This window comes from Aulonocara stuartgranti (genome assembly GCF_965226115.1).
Source record: "Aulonocara stuartgranti genome assembly, chromosome: 9".
NCBI classification, from domain to species: Eukaryota; Metazoa; Chordata; class Actinopteri; order Cichliformes; family Cichlidae; genus Aulonocara; species Aulonocara stuartgranti.
Window position 1 is genome coordinate 29,323,396 of NC_138960.1, and position 24,319 is coordinate 29,347,714.

Consider the following 24,319-nt stretch of genomic DNA (forward strand, 5'->3'; position numbering starts at 1 on the left):
ATTACCCTGCTCTCACCGCTAACCTTTAACATGAGAAGGATGAAAACCTTGCTAACCCTGAATCAGTGGTTGGGGCTAGGCCCGGCCCTGCCTGGCCCTCATAAAAGCTTCATAAGGCTTCATGGGAGCTTCCTTTGGCTTTGTTGGGGGATTCGGAGCCGGCTAAGGTGCTCCCGAGAGATGTCCCAAAGCCTCCCAAGACTCTTTCTCTCTCTTTCTGAAGTTTCATGGGCTTGCAACACTGCTTTTGGGTATAAGCCAAAAGGTGCAGACACACAGCCGCACACTGTCATGCACACAAATACACCACAAGAAGACCAAAAAAAAAAAAAAAAAAAAAAACACACCTCATATGCACACAACAGTGAACACTCACAAAGACAAAGACTAACACACACAAACACACACGCGTACACCCCAACACACTCCCCTCTTGCTCTCTCCTCTTCGCTTTATTTACAATCCTCTGGCAGCGGTACAAGGGCCCGGGGCTATAACACACGGCACCTAATGCTCAAACTGCCAGGTAATCTCATGTCTGACATCCCCCTTTGATAGAAACTGATCAATAGACTCTTGTAAAGGAGTCATTTTCTCTGATGTTTCTACCAACCACTTCTCTCTATCTCTAACTCTCTCTCCTTTTCACCCCCCCTTCTCTTTTATTAGCCATACATTTATAATTCATATTTCAGCGGGGCTGAGTTTGCTCTGAGACAAAGAGGGAGGGGGGGGGGGGGGGTAAGGGAGGGGGGGGGGGTATGCTTCTTTGTGTAATAAAGAACAATAGTGGTGAAATGATGGGGAGAAATGCCAGTGTTTGCTGCTGGTTCCGGTGAACAACAGTTTTGGGGATCGATAGAGTGTGAAATGGGATTATAGCTAGTAATAGAGGTGAATTGGAGGAGAGAGGCCTGTGCACGTGTGTGTCCGGGGATCCAGACTGGATAGCAGCAGCGCACACACACACACACACACACACACACACATGCACGCACACACATTCACACGTACAAACGAGTGCACGCACAAACGTGCAATAATGATTTCATCATCTTTAGGCAGATGCACATCAGCAGCACAGAGGGGTGGTAATATCACATTTCTGTTTTGGTGGAAGTGTGGAAATAAGGATATAGTGTTTTTGTTTATGCCGTTATTTCATTTGTTGTCACACGGCATCACATTTATTTTGCATTATAACCAACCTTACAACACATCTTATTTAAGATGTAAGATGACTCTACTAGTCGGGTTTGAATATTTTAAAGATCCATCCCCGCCCGTGTTTCACGAGCAGATGCTATGAAAACACCTACTTAAGAGTACGCCACATCTGATTTTCCTGGAAAACAGATTACGAATACAATCGTCCCTTCGGTACACCTTTATGTGCATTTTCTGTAGTGGCTCGTGTGCACTGTATGTTCGAAATAGTGCAATTTTCCGCATGTATCACACACGCCCCAGCCTATTCCGAGAGCCATAAGTGACAGAATGACAGTAAATTTGACACAAGCACCCATACGCCAAGTTTAAGGACTTTTTTCTATCCTTTTTAATCACTCCTTTCTTTCCAGTCTCTTCATCCTATCCTGACACAGTCTGATTGAATCCAGCTGCCTTCAGACACTTCAATCTAATCCATGTGACACTTCCCTGGTTTCCAACTCATTCTCTTTTCCTGCTTCTTTCCTTCTGTCTGGCCACAGAGACCTTTATATAATATCCATTACTCCCAAACTACATTTATATATTAAACTGTAGAAAGCATATCAACAGCATTAGAGGTAAAAATGCTTTGTTAAAAACACCAAAAATGGCAGTTTATCTCGTTAACTGTCTAAATAGCAACATCAAAAATGACTTTGGACTGATATGATTATTACTTCTGAAAACCTGATACTGGCAGCTACTGTGTTGATAATTCATTGATTTTTAATTTACCAGATGAGTAATTTTGTAATTTTACATAACAATTTACAGACGACTGGGTTATAAAAGGCTAATAAGTTATGTAGAGTAATTTAAAGCATCTTAAATATGCATTCCTTATTAAATTATTCTGGTTAGAGTCACCTCTAGCATACATTTTCTTGTTAACTCATAATTGTATACCTGTTTCTGCCTGTCCATATTTTTCTTATCATTCAAACCTGTTCACGTTCACAGTCCAGTCCATCTTAGATGAGGTCTGCTGTTATTAAGCAACAAACAAAATCATCACCACTCAATGAAATGTTTTCATAATACAGAAAGAACCTCGACGAGGGCTTCATGTTAATAAAAAGGCCCTTTGTTCATGACAGTAATTTCTCAAGCTGACTCCTCACCCAGTTTATTCAGACCACTGCTATATCCAGGTAAACAATGCCCCCTTTGTTATAATAATGCATCTTTATTCTTCTTAAGTTATTACAATAGGCTCTGCATTGCTGGATTGTATTTGCTGAAGGTAAAAGCTGAATAATATGTGGTTTTGTGTGTAGAGTAGAGTTGAGGGAATGCGTTTTGATCACAGACAAAGGCCAGGCTACACAGCGTTGTCCTTCTGTCTCTATCTTGTTAATGAGCAGTGTTCAGTGAGCAAGCCAGCCACTGTCTGCCACAGAGAGAGACCTCAGATTCATCTCTCTGCGGACAATAGGTGATTGTGTGTGTGTATGTGTGTTTGTACCTTGGAGAGCCAGTGTGTATGTGCTAATTAAAGCAGTGGGAGTTGGAAGAAATGGCTGCAAGCGTGCGCATGTGAGGTGTTTGCCTGGCGTGACCGTCGATGTGTACGTTAATTCTTAATGAGACATTTCTGTGCCCAGAGAGACCCAGCCATCACCATTCCTACACTGACGCACTACTACAAAGGCCACCATTGGCCACACGCACACATGTACAGACACACACAGAAACCAGATCATTACCATACAGCTAAAGCAGTGCACCATTAAATCAAACCTCTACCTACAGCGTGTGTGTGTGTGTCTGAGTTAACATGGTGTGCAGACAGCTAGCTACAAAATCACCACACTGCTGGCTAATTTGAGCTAACTGATTGAGCTAACAGCAGTGCGGGTGGTTCTGCAACAAAAGACAGGACAGGCTGCGTACTGTAGCTCCTCTGGTATGTGATGGGCTTCTGATCGCCAATAATGTCCAAAACCTTAGCAGCGGGGAAATGTTCATAGAGTGCTAATAATAAAGGCAGGGTGATGAATGGATCAAGCAGTGAACTGACATAAAATCTTTGCTTTTGGTCATGTTGACTTGCTTGTTAAAAAAATGTGGATGCTGAATCAAGCACTGGTGAAATACAGGTTAATTTTCACATGATACTGAGTATAGTGTTAGTTCAGGCAGGCCACAAAGTCAAGCATAGCCATATTCCTGTCAGATCAATTGATCTCCATGCTTGCCCACAGCTGGAGGCTCAACTAATGCATCTAGCTGGCAAATCTCATAAAGGCCACACTGTGTAAGTGTCTTTAGGAACCTACGGCTTCTTCTTATCTACATGCCACATTGCAACCCACTTTCATCCCCACTCTTCCTTTTCATGCTATGCTGACAGATTCATATAATGCGTGCAGTAACACTGTCATTGAACCCTACTCTGTTTTATGTTGGGGTCTGGCTCTTGCTCTCTCCGACTACAGACATCCACGAATGCACGCCGAACAGCAGAGAAGTCCCTGAACAGTGACATAATACTGAATATTAATAGCATTCTTCTTATAAATATATTAGTCCTAACTGAAATATGTATATGTTATCAACATGAATATACGGTTGACGGAAAATTATTACTTTATGACTAACTGCATACATGGATCAGGACCAACGGCAGCTTATCAGTTTATGGACTGATTGCTACCTGTAACTTGGTGACTGCTGCGCAGCTCCTCCAGCTCTTTCCTCAGCTTTCCGATGAGAGTGCTCAGGGTCTCATTCTCTCTGATAGCACTCTGCACCTTCTGCTGCTCCTTGTGTAACGCCTCCTGAAGCATATGGGCCTTTCTTCTCTCCACATCCACCTCTCGGCTCTTTCTTGCAGACTCTTGTCTGGCCTCCTTCAGTTCCTCATCTGACTGCCTGAGGAGTGTCACCTGTACCTGCAGCGTACGGGCCAAAGAAACATCCAGCGTCTGTTCGGTTTAAATATGTTGCACAGTTGTGTTTATAATGTGCTGTTGCCATGTAACAGTTGCCATCAATAGACCTCTAAATATATCATCAGAAATCACTTATTATTTGCTTTGCTTGCTGCTTACATTTAAAGAATTTCCAAAATGGTATCGCATCATATTGTATGGTCCTGAATAAAAACCGAAGATAAAAGATATATATATTTCCATTTAATCTAAAGCTGGAAAAGACAGAAGGTGGTGGAAATGATGGTGGATATAATAATAATAATAATAATAAAACAGAAAAACATTATGAACCAATATAAATTCTGTGTTTCTGTAAAAAACACACACATTTAGCAACCCAAAAAATACACTGTCAAATACAATTTCCTTAAAAAAAATGTTTTTAGTGTTAATGGCTCTGAACTCAGCCCTTGTATGTATGACTGATCACTCATGTAAAGGATTAGACTCTTGTATAATTATGTATATATGCATAATGATAAAAGTTAATAATGTGTACATGCATTATGCATGTGATGAATGTAGATGTATACTTCAAGATATGTGTACCTACATGACACGGACTCATTATGTGGTATTCCACAGGGAAGTTGTGTGAATGAATGGGCAAGACCTGACAGCAAGAGAACCTGCCGCTGTGTGTGTTTGTGGGAGTAAATGTAAGTGTGCGAGCATATGATTTTGGTAAGAGTAACACGTGTTTTGCTAATATGTGACAAACACAAATTAACGTGCGAAATCAAATATTACCGTTTCCACCTACCCATACACGGCTAAGCAAGCGTACACACAAACGCGCGCAAACATAGACACTCACACACTCACACACATACAAATGATGTGTCCAAGACTGCCAGGAATGCTGGCGTTCTGCCAGGCTACAGTCACCACTTTGAGTAATTTGAATATTTAGTGTCCCATTGAGCTCTTAATTGGAGTCAATTTCACCAGCCTTGGCACCGTTTGGTGCTTTAATTAATGGCGAGGCAATTTGTTTCTGCCAGACAATCGCAGGACAATCACATGAGTGGTGGGTGTGTGGTGCCCGTGGAGGTGGTTGAAATACTCCTCTTTGGGAACTCAAACATGTCCTTAGATTGAAATGACTGCATCGCGAACATTTAAGGACAATGGCAGATGCGTCTGAATTTAAAAGCAGACGGGACAAAGGTCAAATTAATATAGCTCTCACTAAATTAGAGGACAGGTCAGCAGATATGCATTATTTTAATACCTTTTGGGCGTTCGCCAGTTCAAGCTCTAAGGATGCCACTTCCTGTTTTGAACGAATCACTTCCTGTTCCAGCTGTTTTTGATTGCTCCGGTGAGTTTGCTGGGAAGCAGCGAGACTTGGTTTCAGACCCACCTTTTCCTGGACTCTAAGGTAAGGAGAGCAAAAGATAATTGCCTGAGCAAACCGGTCTGTAAAAAATGTGCTGCCCAAGTTAACACAGCGTAATAATATGTAGACCAGATAGCATATTAATGATTACTGAAATTAAAAAAAAAAGATTTCAATAGATTTTTACATTTGCCAAGTAACATAATATATCTACTGTGTGCCATTTAGTAAGCAGACTGTTGCGAAAATGAGAGCGAGTTGGGGGTGGAGACTGATGAGAAGGGCATGAAAGGAGAGACAAGGACAGAAACCGAGCAGCAGAGGAGAATGAGAGTTTTATAGACTCTGTTATTACTGTCTCTCTAGCTCTGACTTCATCTGAAGAATAGTGTTTTCACACACCGCAAGGTGTTCAACCTGTGCCGCACAGCGCTGAAACACACACACACAAAGAAAAAATGAGTGCTGGAATGTAGCAAAAACTGTTTGTCCATGTAAATATAAAACAAACTTTAAATATAAGCCTACATTTACATTTACCAGCGTTACTTCTGAATACTGGAATGTCAACAAATCTTATCTCTCAGCTGTTATCACTGAACATAACTGTGGCAGATATATTTTAATGTTTCATTGTGATGATAATACACAGAATGCATAATCCCAGCAGTGCCATGCAGGATATTACCTTCTGCAGCTGCTGTCTGAGTCTTCCTAGACTCAAATACTCCTCATCAGAATGAGAATGGCTCCGACGATAGAGCTGCAGGTCGCACTCCACAGCAAGTTTCTATAAGTAACGAGAGAAAGGGCGAGTAAGTGATATAGATAGTTAGAAAAAACATATTTTTTTAAGAACATCCCGCTTGTTTAAATCTTATTTTAATCGGTTCTATAACCCAAAACACACCTAAACAGAAACTTAAATAGAAACAAACCACCAAGTCAAGACACAAAAGGGCGAATGAATTGAATGAATTGCATTTCAACAGATTACACTTATTTTGGTTTACTAATAAATGGCAGTGGCATTGATGGGCCATTAAGGAAGCACATTATTTTGTGTTACACTCATTTGTGTATTGATTTGCACAGAGAAACATGACCTTGGTGTTTCAAGCACATTATACAAACTGACTGTAAAACAACAAGTTCGAACTTAGCACGTGACTCTAGCTCATAGGAAGTACTATGAGCAATCGCGCTCATGAACATCTGCATTGTTCTCTTAATTACAAATGTATATCTCTTTGGAAAAAAGTGAAAGTGTTACACTTTGTTTTTTACTCCCGAGAGCATCGCCAGGAGTAATGCTCTCGCTTTTTTTTCATAAATTGCTTAATGTATCACTACCCTCAATCTTACCCTATTAGCTGCTGTCCTTTATACAGGCAAATTATGTAAGTAATTCAAAAGTAGACATCTTTATAGGAAAGGGAAGAAATCTTACTTATCTTCAACTGTCCATCTTTATGTTATAGTGAAATATTCTCTAGTCGAATATAAATTGACCAGTAGAGATAGAATTAAGATACTACACTCACAATTTGAGCCAGTCCATGGTTTTCTTCTCCATTTATCCCTCAAATGTGAAACGCTATAACTTCTAAACTGCTTTTATAGTCATGTTTTCTTTCATTTAAAACTGTTTCATGTTTTCCACACTGTATTTCTTCGTAAACAGGGAATAAAGGCAATGGTGATTTTAGGGTTAGCTAAGCCCAACAGTGACATGAGGTAGCGCATTAGCAGGATGTGAAGCTCCATAAGAACTCCTAACCTCTTGATAGGCGCCTTACAATCAAAGTCATTAGCCAGTGTAATAAAGGGCCTGAGATACAGCCATTCTTCAACAGCCTAACTCTTTTATAACCAACAGATTAAAGTTGATTGGATTAAAATGACATTCTGCCCGTCTGACCTTGGCGGCAGCAGTTAAGTTCATCCAAATTAAATTTCTCCGTAATAAAGATGATTCATTTGTTGCCTGACGTAGTAAATATAAAACAGAAAGGGGGAAAAAAAGAAGAAGAAAAGATTAAGTGACACACGCCAGTGCACAGATGCACAAATGCACACTAGTACACACACACATATACATGCGTGCGTACAATGACACAAGCACACAGAGCAATATATCCATGCATGCACTTGTACAGCATGATTGGAGCTGGCAAGCACCTGGGTGCACTTGCGAAAATAGAGAGACACCCATCGGAGTTAACCCCAAAAAAACAAGGCATGTATTCAAAACCTAGTTTTTAAGGAGGTGGGTGCATCCATGAAAAAATACATAGTGAGACAGTAAAGTGTGCAACAGCATTAGTTTCTTAGTTTGAAATGAAAGGCTGAACTGGTTTATGACCGAGTTTTCCACTGATCTCACAGTCAACCTCATTTGTTACGTGACATGATTACACAGAATTAGTGTATACAATGAATCACGCTGTTTTCAGATGTTTCATTAAGTGGAAGGAAAACAACTCTTTTGCAAGAAAGGTTAATACTATTTGTTACGCAAGCAAATCAGGTTGTCCACATAGATATAAAGGATTAACTATGTTCATGTATTTGTACGTGTGTTTGTGTCTGGATTTATCCTTTTGTTATTGCTGTGTCTGCATTACATAAATGTTTTCCCAAACCTGCTGATTGAGTGTGTCCATCTGCTCCTGAAGGGATCTCATCAGGTTTTTGAAGTGCTCCAGTTTTTCTTCACTCTCTCTTAGCAGGTTGTGACTGGCCTGAAGTTCATCTGTTAGTTGGTCAAGAGCCTCCTGTGAATTCTCCCACTGGCCAACCTTTTCCTGATACCGGCGCTCCAGCTCAGCTAGCTCTTCCTTCAGCGAAGAAGCTGCTAACTGCGACTCTCTTAGCTGCCATTAAAACAGGTAGTCAGACTCAAAATTAAAGACATATTAGACAAAACGTATGTACGTATTTAAAGGCTATATCGGCCATTATTAACCTTTTCCTGTGAATATTGTAGTTCCTCCTCCAGACGTTCCACATGCTCTTGCACCCTGCGCGCCTTCTCTATTGCTGCCGTGCATTTCTGCTTAAAAATCGCAGCCGTTTCTTTCTGCTCCTGGGTGTGCAAATTGGCCTCTTTGAGCTCATCCTTGGATTCTTTCAGCTGATGATTAAGAAGTTCCACCTTCTCCTTCTCCTTATTCAGCTTCTTTTCAACTGTATCAGCCTGAGAGCAAAATCAAACAGAGTACAGATGCTGATGTTGACCTTTGTTTTTCAATAAAGATGATGAAAGCAGTCAAATTTAAAAAGACACAGTGGCACGTGTGAATGTGTGAAAAAAAAAGCAATATGAAGTAGGAAGCAATAAATAATCTTGCAAAACGTAAACTTTTATATTACATAAACTATTACAGCAGCAACCATCATCATCATTATCATTATGCTAAAATTCAAACAGTGAAACCAAAGCCATTACTCAATGCTTCGTGACTAAACATGCCTTAAAAAGCTACTTGAACAGACCCATGCTAGTTTGTTTAACATGGTGTAATTTACTGCACTGCTCTACAGTAACCTCTGTCATAATGAAAGGGGAACTCAGGAAGTGAAACCGGGCTTAATCCTGCCGTTACACTAGGAATCCTACCGTAGCTCACCTTTCAAGGGGAGAGGTTGAGAAAGTTAAACCCACTCTAACACTCAGCTTGAGTTCATCCACATTAATCCCGCTGTAATCTGGATCAGAACACGAGGGTTTTACGACTAATGACAGCCAACTAGTTAGATTTCAGCGGTTCACTGCAGCTCGGTTTAACCAGGGATTAACTGGGCCCGCAGGACTAACACTGGATTGAAGGTGGCACGAGAGAGAACTTGCTCATGCAAAAGGAAGAAAGAGACAAACCAGAGGAGAGGAGTCATCGACTCTTACTCTCTGTTTTAGAGTGGAAAGACTGAACAACCTGTGTAGGTGTACGGCCGCGTGCGTGGACTGCTTAAAAGCATTGACTCAGCCCATGCAGCCTCTGTTTTATCTGAGCGTGATGGTGGTGAATGGTGAATGTTTGACGAGGTTGTCTGAGGTAACAGTTTTAAAAATAATCACACGGAGAAGAACCACACGCTATAAAGTGAGACGTCGTACGTCGGCTTTACATATCAAAGCTGTATTTATTACTTGCTCTACTTGTGTCACTGTATTTCTCTCCTTTAATGAATTCACTATCCTACAGGCCAAACACTAATGGTGGACTTTGCATTTCTTTCTGTTACTGGATGAAAGGCCTCATAACAAGACTTAATGGGGACACTATGGCTTTCTTGTGACCATAATCAGGAGCGTGTGCTTTGGGGAAACAAACAACCCTCATTAAACATGATGGAAAACACATCTGACCCTCATGACCTGACAAGCCTCATTTGGCCTGATGTTTGAGTATTCACTGCCGTCACATGACTACCCAAGTTGACCCTAAGTTGATAATAACTTTATTCTTGGTCTACATTTCCCTGTCTGTATTCATGCTTAGTTCCAATTAGATGTGAGAGTTTCACAAACAGTAGAGTCATCGTGTCTTGTTTAGTAATTCAGATGATGTAGATTGGAATATATGTAAGATGACTACAAAATAAAGCTTGTCTGCCGCAAGCGAGTCGGTTTGCCGTTCCTGGCAGAAAACTCTGACTACTTGATTGTCTACCGTGATTTAGAGCGCTCGCACTCAAACGCACAAGTGCATCCGATTTTTCCTTTTATGTTCCTCATTGGATTATCGCAGTAGATGGCTTTTCGGTTGGATTATGTCTCAGCCAACAGACAAGTGAGCACACAAAAGAGTCGACTTCTGCGCCGTTATGGACCTCCGACTTAAACCGTCCTTGAGCTTTGTGACCTCCGGCTCTCGGTCTTTCAGCCTGCTGTGCATTTGGCCGAGCTCAGAGTTGTTCTGCTTCAGTCGGCTGTGAAGCACGGAGCCGGTCCCCCCTCCGGGTTACGCTTCAATTTTGTGAGCTTGTTTCACGACTTCCCGGTCAGAGTTCAACTGATCCATAGATTTCACAAGAAGTGAGCAAAGGTGAAGAGGAGAGGAGAGAGTTTCTCTTTACCTGTTGCTCCTTAATACGGAGCTGCTCTTGTAGCTGCTGTTGTTCTTTCTCCTTCTGCTCTCTAAGGTGCTCGATATCGCTGACCTTTTCGCTTAACTGACAGGCCTCTTCCTTGTGCGCTCTAATCGTGCAGTTTAAGTGTCTTACCTCTTCCTCCAGAGCTGTCACCTGAGCCAAAAGAAAGAGAAAAAAAGATGAAAATTGAAAAGGATGGAGACGAGGAAAGCTTTACGCTGGGATACTATGCACACCCAGACAGACAGAAGAGACAGTGAGGGGGTGGCAGTAACCAAAAAGTGAGTGTCAGGTTTGAGTCAGAGAGTTTCCCAGTTTAGTCTCAGGACCAGCTGGGAAAATGTAGGCACAGCATGAATGAGTAACGATTCCCTTTTCCTTAGCTCCAACTTTCGCAGAGCCTTTGAGCAAGGTGCTACACCTCCCATTGCTCTGATGGAGCTGCTCGATAGCCAACAGTAGAAGACTGCTGCTGGTTTGGGCACTTCCCTTGAGTAGATGTGTGCAACTCTGTGGGTGTAAAGCAAGGAAGTGTTGAAAAAATAGGGGTGATCACTGAACCTAGCCTCGGCATATGAAAGAAAAATAAAAAAAATTGTAGGAGAGAATTGAAAGCCCTAAGACAAATTTCAAACCCAAAAAGCAAAACATAATATAAAAAAGAAAGCGCCTTTTTCATAAAATACTGCTTAAAAACGGCCAAATATGCAGTTTTAAAGGGAAAAACATGGAGTTTCCATTTCTCCAAATTGTATTTTTTAATCTCTAAAAACTGCATGACACAACCTGAAAAGTGAACGCAGACGAGCCACCGCACCTGCTTCTGTGTTCCTCGATGCTTCTGTTCAGCTGTCTTCATTTCGGCTCTGAGCTGCAGAATTAACTCATCTCTACTTCGAACCTGAAAACAGAGAAAATTAACAAAATTAATAAAAACGTGCATTTAAATAAGTTGCACGTCCTGGCATTTTAGCCTCTCCAGTTCCTTTAATTAAACAGACAGAGAGAGATGGACCTCAAGGTGTGAGGTGTGGAGTTTGTGGCTCAGAGCCAAGTCAGCCTCCAGTTTGGCTTTGCTCCGGTCGAGGTGGGCGCACTCTTTGCTTCGGTCCTCCATCAGGATTCTCAGCTCATCCCTCTCCTCACGGAGCTTCTCCAAAGACCTGTCTTTTCGAAGCAACTGTTACATTTGCACATAAATTTGCATCCACACCAGGGGAAAAAGCTTTAAATGCCCAAAGATAAACATGTAATGAAACAATATTAATTATAAACCCACTCAACATTATCCAACAAACAATTAAAAACAGGATGCGTTAAAAAGTGATTCCATTATCAAATTTCAGTGTGGTTAACAATAATCATGAAAAATGAAACTGATGGGGGTTTTTTTTACCTCTTTTTGACACTCTGAGTGTTGTCCCTTACTTTCTGTGAGCTCCTTCATCAGTGTACAAATCTTAACCTCCCTCTTCTGTATCTGTAAGATGAAAGCATTTAATCACACATCAAACACCCATTTTTTTGTTGCTTTTGTTTTTTAAATCGCAAAGCCACAGCCGATCTCATAAGATTCGGACAAGGGAACGTCGTGTTAAGAACATTCGCTGGCGACTCTGTCACCGTTTACTGAACTCGAGATAAAATATTCGAGTTGTTGTTTTCATATTTGTGTGTTTCAGGTAATGGTGGCGGTGATGGGTGAATGACACTGCATACAGGGAAACGGTTGTTGATGCTTCTCTTGAGTATACGCTACGTCTCACAGTAGCTTGTGTTTGTCTGTTTCCTTGGTGACCTTCCCTAATTACCCACTTCTGCTCGATGCCAAATGAGTGCGTGAGCGTGTGCGTCTGCATGTCTGTGTGCGCTTTCATGTGGGTGTGATTCCTTACAAGTTTGCCTCGGGGAAATGTTTTGGACATTTTTTGTTCTCATTTTTCTTCTGTACGTGTTCACCGACTTCCTACCTCGCCACGGTCTTTTTCTCATTGAGGTTGGTGAGAACGGCCAGGTTTGGGTGTCGAGCCAAAAAGTTTCTTTTTAACTCTGGGATATTTTTGCGATGGCTTATTAACATTTTAAAGATGTTAAGTTGTTCTTTTAACCTTTCTATGACTGAAACGTGAATCTGATCATCTCCAAAACAAAAAACAAAATCAGCGGCCAGTATTTGGGAGTTGAAGACCAAGAGGAATAGGATGCTCTAAATTAATTAACCTTTTTTAAATTGACATGAAGGCAAGATTGTATTACTTGATATCTAATCCTGTCTTGTGAGTGATTTTACCACAATATCACTGACAATGCTGACAATAACAATAAGAAAGAAGAAATGCTATGTCTCGATCTAATTTTAACAGCTTATTTGTTATAGTTGAAGCAGACAAGTTTTCACTTCCAATTTGTAAGAGCCTTTCTTTTGGAATTGAGTCAAATGCTCGCTCTCCGTTTCTCTTTCCCTCCCCACCTGCTGTCTGTCATCCATGATCTAGGGATCGTTTTGACCAGAGTTGAGGGCTTGTTTGTAACTGTCCAGGGGGATTGATGGAGTTAACTTGGCTCTTTGGCCTCTCACCTCTGGCTGTCGGTGGCCAGGCTCACCAGACGCACTAAACCTGAGCTATGGCAAGTGAAGAAGAAGAAGGAAGAAAAAAAGCCCTGTGTATACACACCGCTATCCACGCACCAGTTAAATCACACAGGAGCATTCATGTAAACACTTCGACTCATACAAATAGGTAGTACCCTGGTACCGGAGTGATACCGGTGGTGTTTTGCATTCCACAGACATCAGATAAAAAAAACGTGCACACAGAAGAAGAAAAAAAAACTGACCAAAGCTTTTATTCATCTTACAAATACAAGTCATTCCACTTACCCATAGCAAACACTGCACACTCTCTTCCTGCCAATTGTTAAACCATAGCTTGATTTATCTTTGAGTGCGTGCGCGTGCATGAATTCCCAATGTGAGCATGTGATAGGCAGAATGGATGTTGATAAACACCGGAGGACGTCGTGTCAAAACAGACAACTTGTCAAAACGACACGCTAACTAGGTCAATCACAAAGTTTAAGGAGAAACTTTGGAGTGGAGCTTTGGTTTATGCATATCTCTACCTGGATGTCTATGTGTGTGTGATAAGCTCCTGAACGAATCTGCAGGAGGGGACCTCCAATATCGAAGGTATTTTTAAATCAATGAGCTCTTAAGTGCATCCCAGTCTCAATGTGTTCACACATAACGCACGCACACAACACTCGGCGTAGATAGAATCCCCACTGACAGGCAATGACAAGATAAAGAGAGGGAGGAAAAAAAAGAGGTGCGCAGGTGGGGGGGGGGACAACGACAGGAGGGGGAGAAATAATATTTGAACAGTTGGGGGTGGGTGGGGTAGTGAAGAGGGTGGTGGGGATGAAACAGAGATGTGGCAAGGCAAGAAAAGAAATGAGCAATAAGTGAGATCAAGAGAGAAAGCAAGGCGAGAGAGAGCGAGAAAAAAATCTGTAAGCTTTTCTGACAGTTGTAAAGCGCTGTGACCAGGACCCACGTCTGTCCCTGTCCAACCTTGAAGGCTCGAACAACTTTAGTCAACGCCGCTTACCTTCCACTGTACTGCTCCTACTCCGTTCTTTTGTTTGCTTTCACCTCTTTTTCCACTTTAAATAGGAGGGCATCTGAATTAGTTTTCCAAAAGTGCTTCATACACAACTTGTGCGTCCTTGCATTTTAAACTAAAGTCCAAGTGAGGAAGCTGAGGACACACTAGGCAGGAGAGTTAGCAGCAGATTAAAAATAAATAGGATTATAGTGCACACATCTGTTTTGAAACACAGCTTCATTTACTGTTCTTTAGTCTCCGCGCGCATAGAGTGAGATATTTTAAGATTTAGAGTAAAGGATCTGAAAGGTCGTGCCTCACATATAGCTCTATGGCGAGATTTTGTGGCTTTTACTGTCCAGCAAAATTGAACGTGAATCCTCAAGTCAAGAAATCCCCCGTTCTGCTTCCTGTGCACATTTGTGATCTGTGATCTTTAAAGAAGAGTTTGTGTGCGTGTGTGTCTTTTGGTCCTGGGAAGGTGAAGTAGATCATTTCTACAAAAAAAGCCGCTTGTGATGTTAATGATTTTATTATTGACACAAGGTGGTGGTGATGGTGGGTGGGGAGGGGAGGGGGAGGGAGAGACAAGACTTCAACCTCATGTCTCAGTCGCAACAACATGTGGCTGTTCACATGATGTTGATGATGATGTGCGAGTTAGTTAGGAAAAAAGGATTCGGGATTAAAAAGGTAGGAAATTAAAGGGATTAAGGAGGAAGTTGTGCCCGTCCGATTCCTGACAAGCCTGGCTTCATCAAAAGGGTGTGTTTTTAATAAGGCTCTAAATTTAAGACTGGACATTTACATAAAAAAGGGCACACATCTGCTTTTATTTGACAAATTTCCTGTGTCATATATGTTGTGTTAGTCACAAAAAAATTAAAAAATACAGTAAAAAAATGTCAACAGCAAACCGTAGCTGTCCTGCAAACATCAGTATCAGTGTTTGGTGAAATGTTGTTTTAACAGAAAAAAAATGATACCGCAGGGAGAGGAAAAAAGATTTAAACAGATGTTTCAGTGGTTTCTTATATAAATCTAATATAAATGCCGTGTCCACGCTGACTTCCCAAGAATTTCGGATAATTACGATTTTAAAGTGACTAGAGTACTTGTTCTCTGCAGCGAGAGCAGACTGCGTTCTCTTTTTATTCAAAGGAAAGAAGTGCAACTGTAAGTGAGAGGGCGAGCGAGTGCAAGAGAGAGTGAATCAGCAGAGTACATTTAAGATGAAGGAGAGAGTGTTGACAGTATTTGTTCAGCTGTGCTAATGTTTGGACATTTAGAGCCGCAGCGAAAAGAAAAAAAAAACACTTAATGCAAAGTTCTCCGTTTCATTTAGATTTGAGAGGGAGCAGGGGCGCTCGCTCGCGTTCCCGCACACCTACTGCAGCCACCGTCCACACAACGACGGAATGAAGTGTGCATGAGGGAATGCAAAGCTGCAAGTGTGTGCGCCCTTGTGTGGGTGTGCGAGAGAGGGCTTGTAATACATCAGAGAAAACCAGTTTTTGTGCATAAAGCAAGGCCAGATGTGAAGCAGAAACCAGATCCCTGAGAGCTGTGGTCCATCTTTTGACTTAACCAGCACAAACATAAAAGACTTAAACACACCCACACGTATACATGTGCACACAGTTGCACGTGCACAGGTAACTGCATGAAATGTATGTGCGCGACAAAACACATGAGCACAAAACCGTTTTAGAAATTATTTAAAACTCTCCTGTATGTGACAGCTTAGCTTCGGTGACTTGTTTTTAAGGAGCTGAACTTCAGTGCAGCTGCTTTCATCGTGAAAATGAACTCCTGTGCACCCCCTAATTAAATTTCTTAAATTTACCCAAACTCCCATATAACATGAGCTACAGAGGAGCATTTTTAAATGGGCACTCTAATAAATGGCTGACTACTGTAACAATAGACTCGCGGATAGCCAGCAAAATTCTGAACTTAACCTTCACCCTAAAAAATACGTTGAAAAAGCGTATTGTCAGTGAAGAGGCATCCCAGTGACAAGGACCGAACCTCATGTGCTGTGTTCTGTTTTTTTACAATTCCGAGCCCTTGAAATTTCCCAACGGCTTTGGGAAAGGCATCTTTGCAACCTGGTTAATTGAAGGTTAAACACAAACCACTAAGCACTAACATATGCTTTTGGATTTCCCAGCTTCGCCACAATCCCAGCAGTAGTGAAGCTGAAATCCCATTTTAGCGGAACAATCAAAATTTTTGCCAAGTCTGTCTTCATCAAAAGTATGTGTTTTTAATAAGGCTCTAAATATCAGAACATCCTATTACCCATTATCTAAAACCTTATTATCAGCACTATTGTAGAAATAGACAATGCCTGTCACAGTGAATATTACATTTGAAAATTTCATATTTAAATGAATCCCTCACCTACGCGACCCATCTTATCAGTCCCATTGTGGGGAAAGACAATGCATTACATTAAAGTGAATATTATATTTAATCTCCCATCCAGTAGAAATTTCGTATCTCTAGATTAACCATTTTTCTTCCAACGTGCCCGCTTTCTGTAGAAACTCTTGCTTTAATGGTGAGGTGGAAAACTCGCCTTTAACGTACCAATTGTCAACAATTTGAGGGGGAAAAACACGCACACGCTTCGGTTTAATTGTAAAACGACAAAGTCAAACAAAGCAAAGATTTTACAAGAATTCACATTTTAATATTTGAATTAAGACCTTGGAGACGAAGCTGATTACCTTCTTTTCACTGGTGCGACGCTCGAGAGCTAATTCCAGCTGTAGACGTCCAACCTCTTTGCTCGCATGGTGCAGCTGGCCTAAGATCTGCTGTCTGTCTGCATTCAGGTTGGTGGTGGTCTGATTCAGGGCATTCGTGATATCACTTAACATACCTTCACTTATTCGTAACTGCAAGGTTAGCAGAGACAGGAAGAAAGGCAAGGATGATGATCTGAAAGTACTGTTTGAGGTTAGGACCTTTAAGCCCACCGACAGACAAAAAGAAAGCTGTGGTGGACCAAAACGCAAGGAGAAGAATGAGCGACCCATTGCAAGAAAATACAAATAAGAGAGGTGGGAGATGAAAGTAAAATTTAGAGACGTTTGCTTCTGTTTTTTCTCCGTACAAGTGAAAGGGAACATCATAAAGGCTTTGTGCCAGGCTAGGGACCCCTACAATTACCGCTTTGACTCGGGACCAATAAAACTGCTTGACTACTCGTCATAAAGTTGTAGGACGCTAACCGGAGCAGTGCTTCTAAAACCTGGAGGCAGAGCTCTCACTGTGTTGTGATCCTTTTGTATCTCCTCTACATCAGATGCATCAAAAAGCTTTTCATTAAAAGAAAAAAAAAAAAGCATCACATGATGTTTAGCTGGGCCACGGCCCCTTTTCTTTGTAACATACAAAATCACGCTGGCAACAGAAAGCAACCTGTTTATTTTCAGACACTTACTTAAACCTTTGACACCGCAAATTTTCAAACTCGGCCCCAGAACATCAGTAACATGATGAAATGAAAATACAGTGTTACACTTATCGCATTTAAGCTGCTGGCGCCTTCTGAATACACCAGTGATGTCAAAAAGGTAATAAGGAAATTAAGTTAGTGTTAGAAAAGTAAGGGCATAAAGTCGGCATCTAAGGGCCCGCTGTTTTTATGTCGAATGTATTTCATTTAGCTGGCTGACAGGCACCCACCATGCTAAAACACTAAGGAGCAGACAAATGACTTGGTTTGGCCAAGGACACAGTAAATAGGTTAATTTAAGCCTAAAACACATCACTGCCACGCACCACTCTGATATACCTAGAGGGGTGAGAGGGGGAGGAGGAAAAGAAGAAGAGAGAATGAAACAGAGAGGGAGCGAGAATAAAAATAAAGAGAGGGAGAGAGAGGACAGTGAGAGAAACCTAAAGGCCATTCCATTCATCATGCGTACGACTCTTTAATGTTCACATTCATTACCACTGATTCTCATTGGGGCAAAAGAGAGAGAGAGGCTGGACAAGGGAGATGAGAGAGGAAAAAGACAACAAAGGAAGCAAAAAAAAAAAAGAATGATCTGAAGAAAAATAATTAATAGAAAAGAAAATCAAGCCAACATTTAACCCCTCCCCCCATCTTGTTCCTTCTAATGGCTAAGTGATATTCACACAAACATGCTTCTTTAATGTACGAGGCTACCCTCTGCGGAGCTAAGATGGTGGGGATGAGTTATTAAATATGGAGAGAGGGCAAGAGAGGAAAGGCGGAGGAGGAGGGGAAGAAGGACTGATGATTAACTGTGAAGGAAGTAAAAAATGAGGAGAATTCCCCGATGTACCTCGCTGGATTTGATTTAGAGAACGATGCCCAGTTCTGCTCCTTGTTTAAGAAGATCTCCTCTCCTCTGTGTGCGAGCGTGTGAAAGACAGAGCGCGCTTACCCACTGTGCTCTGCCGTGTGGCTGGGCTGTCTTTGAGGATGGCATTCTAGTTTTCTCCTTTATGACAAATGTTCTCTTCAGAGACTTCTATGTGACTCGCAAACTAACCACATCCTGGGCGAGGGGCTTCGCATGAGCCTCCTCAGCTTGGAGGTTTTCTACCTGCAAATAAAAAAGTGCTCAGAGGCACCCTTTCGCCTCAATCGAAGATTTCCCGTAGCGTTTGCGAAACTACCAACAAGATGTGGTGGTTTCAGTTACAGAAGATAAACAAGATGTTCGTTTCAAGTAGTGCTGACACTTTGTGGATTTTTATTTTTATTTTATATTTGTTTGAGCAACCGGGTCAGGATTTCTGGAAAGATTGTGCTGAGTTGTATTTCTGTAATGTATTTTTTGGCTCTTTAAGCACGACTTTTAAGTGCTGTTTGCATTCATTACATTCAAGAGAGGGCAGGCATTTCTACAGCCAATATTCCCAGTGATTGGTAACTTACACCATATAAATAGCAGTACGGGCCAGAGATGTCATGATCCCTGGCTTTTTGTGCCAGGTTTTTGAGTTGCGTCTTCTGGTTTATTATTTAGTTGGGCTTCTTTACTCTACTTAAGCGCCTACATTTTGAGTTATGATTTCCTCATTTTTGTTCTATGTATATTTATGTTTTAGCTCATTAGTTAGCATTTGTGCTTAGTTCCCACACTGTCTAATGTAGAACGTTGTGTGTTTCTTTGTGTTTAGTTTTGGGGTTGTGAATTCTTAAGTTATAGATTAATGGCAGGTTTTTCCATTACTTTATGGTTTTAGTTCTTTCTGTATTTCATATTTTTCAGCTGTCCCTCTGTCTCGCTCTGTGTTTATGCCTTGGTCCCCTTGTGTTGCCTTTTTCTGTTCATCTTGTTAAGTAGTAATATTCAGATTAGTATTGGTCTTCTTTGGCTATTCCCTGATGTGCCTTCAGCATGTGCTCTTCTGCTTCCTTGTGTTTTCTTGTGTTGTTGTAGTTCTCTGGGTTATGTTTTCGTTAGAGATGGCACGATACCACTTTTTTATGTCCGATACCGATATCATAAATTTGGATATCTGCCGATACCGATATGAATCCGATATAGTGTTTTTTAATCAACAAAACTGTTTTTTAAATATCTTGCTGCATTTTGTATAAGTTCATACTCAAGTTTAAAACAACAACTACACTAAAGCTATTCTGTTATACCTGTATGCAAAAAACATATTTCATAGTTCAGCAATACTGATCAATCTAATAAACTTAAACCTACACCATCCTCCCTATTCTGGTATTTTAAAGAGTACTTAGCATAAATATTAAGCAACCTAACTAATAGGGTTCCAACTCCCAGCAACAACAAAAATAAATAAATAAAAAATAGGGAACCACCCCTCACGCTCCACCTCATGATGCTTAATCGACGTAATCAACCTTAATTTGATGCAGTGTGAAAAAAAAATGCACAGAAATCAATTATTTTTCAAGAAATATTAAATAGATTCAACATCTTTCTTCAACAAAATTGCAGACTGCACAGATGGTACCTTCCCAAAGGAAAAAGTACTATAGCTTACTAGGGTATATTAGACTTAACAGTCACTATATACAATAATGGACTTCTATACATTTTACATCAGATTAAAACTTTGGGTGTAAGATTCAGATAAATATTAAATAATTAAAAGCTCGACATTTTAAATGAGAATAAGAAAGAAAAGTATGTCTTTGTGCCCCCTTTTCCCTGTTAATGCCCTATCGGCCCCCCTGGCTAAACTTTGCTAGATCCGCCCCTGCACAGTTACCAGCCGTCAGCTACGTAGAAAAAGATCCTCGAGTAGAAAGTAATATTAAATAAATTCTAACAACAGCTGATCAAGCTTAAACGTGCTGCTGTTGTTCAGCCGCTGGTTTCCTCTTTCTGGTGCAAAGTGGGCCAAAAACAAACAAGAGACACGGACTTGCGACAGAAAAGCCGATCAGCTGATCATTAAGCAGTTTCATGATTGAAGTAGCAGCCGGAGAGCGAGAGGCAGTCGCTAGTTAAGCTTAACGCAGGAATGCTTTACAAACATTCAGAGATGGACTTACACACTTGCTTTACTTCTCTCGGGGTAACTTTGTCAGAGATGAAATGCCAGGTTGCTAGCGAAGCTCCAAATGCTATCCAGACCACCGACAGGTCCCGCATGCCACAGCCGCTCTATCACGTGATGCATACTGCTCCGACGTGCTAACGTTCTGAGGTGAGTTACGGTGTGTTGCAAGTTTTGTGAGGTGCTTTCGTGATATTTAATGGATCGGATTACATTTTTTATTTTTCTCCGATATCCGATCCAGTAATTTAGGTCAGTATTGGACCGATACCGATACGTAATATCGGATCGGTCCATCTCTAGTTTTCGTTTGGATGTCTAGTAGCAGGTTTGGGCTTTTATCAGCTTTTATTATTCTGCCTTGAGTCTTTTGCATTTGGATCTGCCACCTTGGATCCACCTTGGATCTGGTCAGAGGACCCGGTGGCGCCAGTGTCCGGCAGCCTCGCCTCTGTCAGTGCGCCCCAGGGTGGCTGTGGCTACAATGTAGCTTGCCATCACCAGTGTGTGAATGTGTGTGTGAATGGGTGGATGACTGGTTGTGTAAAGCGCTTTGGGGTCCTTAGGGACTAGTAAAGCGCTATACAAATACAGGCCATTTACCATTTACCTTCACACTACAATCCATAGCCTATTGTAGCACGAAGGAATTTCATCAACTTGAACTTGGGGTGAACTGTCTCTTTACCAGCAATTTATGATTTCATTCATATGGACAGCCAATTTAGGATTTAGCTAACTTACCTAGCAGGCATGTCTTTTTGACTGTGGGAAAAATCTGAATCTGAGAAACCTTGGCAAGCACCAGGAGAACATGCAAACGCCACATAGAGTTTGCATGTTCCTGGAGACCAGGAGAAGCAAAACTGCTAATCACTGCACCACAGTGCCGCTCTAAGTAACTGTTGGTGTGTGTGGTGTGCGTTACTGCACATGAATTTGCGCTTGAGCAATTACTGATACAAAAAGACCAATAATTTCAGAGGACGCAGACAGTGGGTGAACTCCTCACCCCAAACATGAATGTGAGTGTGTGTGGGCCCGTGGTTCAGATCCCACTTAAATCAAAGCCTCTATTCATTGGGACTCTGTTAAATGGTCCTGTGTTAGATTAGCAAGGAAGCTCCGCAGAGAGTCACAGCAAACACACTTTGAGATACCATACCATACCTTTGTATGCACGTGCACACACTAGTCGAAACGCCTGCATATTTTTATTTCTATCAAACTGGATGATATAAGATCAGGTCATAACAAGATGCAGATATAACCACAAAAAAAATATGGAGCTAAAGACACACTCAAAGTGAACACGGCCACCAGGAGCAGACTGTGGTTAGGGGCATGTGTCTTGGCGCAGTCACAACCTACCTCTGCCTCCTTAAGTGAGCCTCCCAGAAACACTTCCTAGCATTAATATGTCCCACCCAACACAGTGCAACAGTGAGTTAAAGGTGGTCATCCATGCAGTTAAATTATCTACAGCTTTGCTAATGGATGGTAACAATTATAAGCAATGGGCCACCCAGTATTATTGCAATAATGAATTAAAATCTCTCTTTTATCTGGATTATTCGCCCCAGTTTTTTGTGTGACTATTGGGAAATAAGTTTTACAAAAACTAGGACAATAACGTGTTCATTTCATCGCTTCAACCAAGTTCAACATATTACACCAGAGAGCAAAAGTTCTTTATGTTAAACCATCTACGGCGCAAGAGGGATTTCAAATGAAAAATGGACATTTGGCAAAAGAGCACATTTTTACACATTTTAAATATTATTGCCATCAATGTTAAACCAAGTAAAAGCAATAAGATCTAATTAAAAGTCAGCTTCTGTAAATGTTTTACTATACTTACTTATGACTGCAATCCGGACTGTACGACAATAGCCATATTTCACATGCAAGACACAATTAAAGGCAGTGTTCTGTGTCAGCTTAGTTACTAGACAAAGTCTTCGCTAATATCCAATATTAAAACTCGAGAAATATAACGTTTTAAAGGCTTATATACCGGTGATAGGGTGCAAAAGAAGCTTGGATTCATGGTAAAGTGCCCAGGAGCCAAAAGGAAGAGCGATGTAAAGTGACTGATAGTCTTTATTCCTGTTATCTAGTGCAAACATCATGGTGTTTTTTGCTCTTGTGAACAAGTAGAGACTGAGTATTATTTTTGCAGCAGCAATCAAGCCTTTCTTGGAAACGAAGTCACATTTACCGTGGAAAAACATCCAAATTTGAGTTACTCACAGGGCTACAAACAAGGTAATTCAAAAAGCCTATGTTGTCACATCTAATTTGTTATGAGTCTGTATAACAGGATGTTGACATTTTCTTATTCCCACTCACTGCGGGTCAGGCCTGTTGATCCAGCTAGTTAAAGATCTCAGTGTCTGCCAAAATCCCTCCTATAGCTCAAGGTCTTTACAGGTCTGACTTTCTCCATAATATTGTTACATAATTAATACATTAGGGTCATTTTTTCCCCATCTCCAAATCTGCCACCATCAGAGATGATTAAAAGTTCCCATGTGGTCTCTGTGAAGTCTTAATTCTCCAGCAGAGGAGTATAGGACCTTGGCTGAGAGTCCGGAAGAAAGAATATCAGATTTGTGATTTTATTTCAAATGAGTGCTTAAGCCCTGGACTTTCATATTAGTAGAGCTCCTATTGAGAGAGAAACCTCAATCTGATCAAGTCTCATTACTTTAGCAATCAAAGTTTCGCCCCTGGGGTCCTCCCCTCAACTCCTGCCTCCCACCTCCTCCCGTCTCCCGTCTTTTTTTTCTCCCCCTCTGCTCGCCATCATACATTTCTGCCACCAAGGCAGAGAAGAGGAGAAAGGGAGAATGGCTTGCGCAAATCCTTGATTGGCCAAAGTCTATCCTCCATCTAGGATTACAAATAGAAATGGAACATTTGAGGACAAAGGAAGGAGGGGTAAGATGGGAAGAGACAGAGAAGGAAGAAGGAGATAGATAGTGTGTTAGGGAGAGATGTGAGTTGCAGAGTTATGGGCACAGAGAAAGACAGAGAGAGAGAGAGAGAGAGAGAGAGGGTGGCTAATATAATTGAATTAAAAAGATGGAGCGGGGCCATTTCTAAGCAGGTGGGAGTGTGGAGTGAGAAAGAGCAGGCGAGATATTAACTTCTAATAAAAGAGAGATTAGAAAGTGGCTGGGAGGACTGCTCTGTCTTTACCTGTGGGAGTGACGGCCCCCACATAACCTTTCACTGCAATATGCACACTGATATTGGCCACCATATTATGAGCATGCTACACACAGACAGACGAATACATGAGCATTCACGCGCACACGCACATTTTTTACCTGAAATAACCACACACACACACACACACACACACACACAGTACATACAGTATATATACACACATATATGCAGGAATATACGACATTTGATGAGACGTACAAGCGGGCGCACACACAGAGTGCATTATCAGCTCTCAAGCAGTGATCCAACAGGCAGCAGCTATCAGATAATGAAGACGCAGCTCTTTGGGAAGCTTCTGCCATACAGACAATTAATTAACTAATTGGTCTAATGAGCTTGTTAATGCCACGCTTTTT

The 24,319-nt window shown here is 41.3% G+C and overlaps 1 protein-coding gene across 12 annotated transcripts in view; it reads right to left on the reverse strand.

Annotated features, from left to right (window-relative positions):
* Positions 1-24,319, reverse strand: part of pmfbp1 (polyamine modulated factor 1 binding protein 1) — a 99,032-nt gene that overhangs the window by 28,232 nt on the left and 46,481 nt on the right. For 10 of the 12 annotated variants that reach the window (XM_082547716.1, XM_082547715.1, XM_082547711.1 and 7 more), the window contains 11 exons: positions 16,931-17,101; positions 11,984-12,067; positions 11,603-11,767; positions 11,405-11,488; positions 10,573-10,740; positions 8,459-8,689; positions 8,136-8,366; positions 6,179-6,280; positions 5,846-5,922; positions 5,383-5,527; positions 3,869-4,106 (listed from right to left, as the gene is read on the reverse strand). In XM_082547716.1, the coding sequence (XP_082403842.1) occupies positions 3,869-4,106; positions 5,383-5,527; positions 5,846-5,922; positions 6,179-6,280; positions 8,136-8,366; positions 8,459-8,689; positions 10,573-10,740; positions 11,405-11,488; positions 11,603-11,767; positions 11,984-12,067; positions 16,931-17,101 (1,696 nt within the window). The remainder of the gene's footprint in view (positions 1-3,868; positions 4,107-5,382; positions 5,528-5,845; positions 5,923-6,178; positions 6,281-8,135; positions 8,367-8,458; positions 8,690-10,572; positions 10,741-11,404; positions 11,489-11,602; positions 11,768-11,983; positions 12,068-16,930; positions 17,102-24,319) is intronic. The other 2 variants (XM_082547718.1, XM_082547719.1) reach the window with 2 other exon arrangements.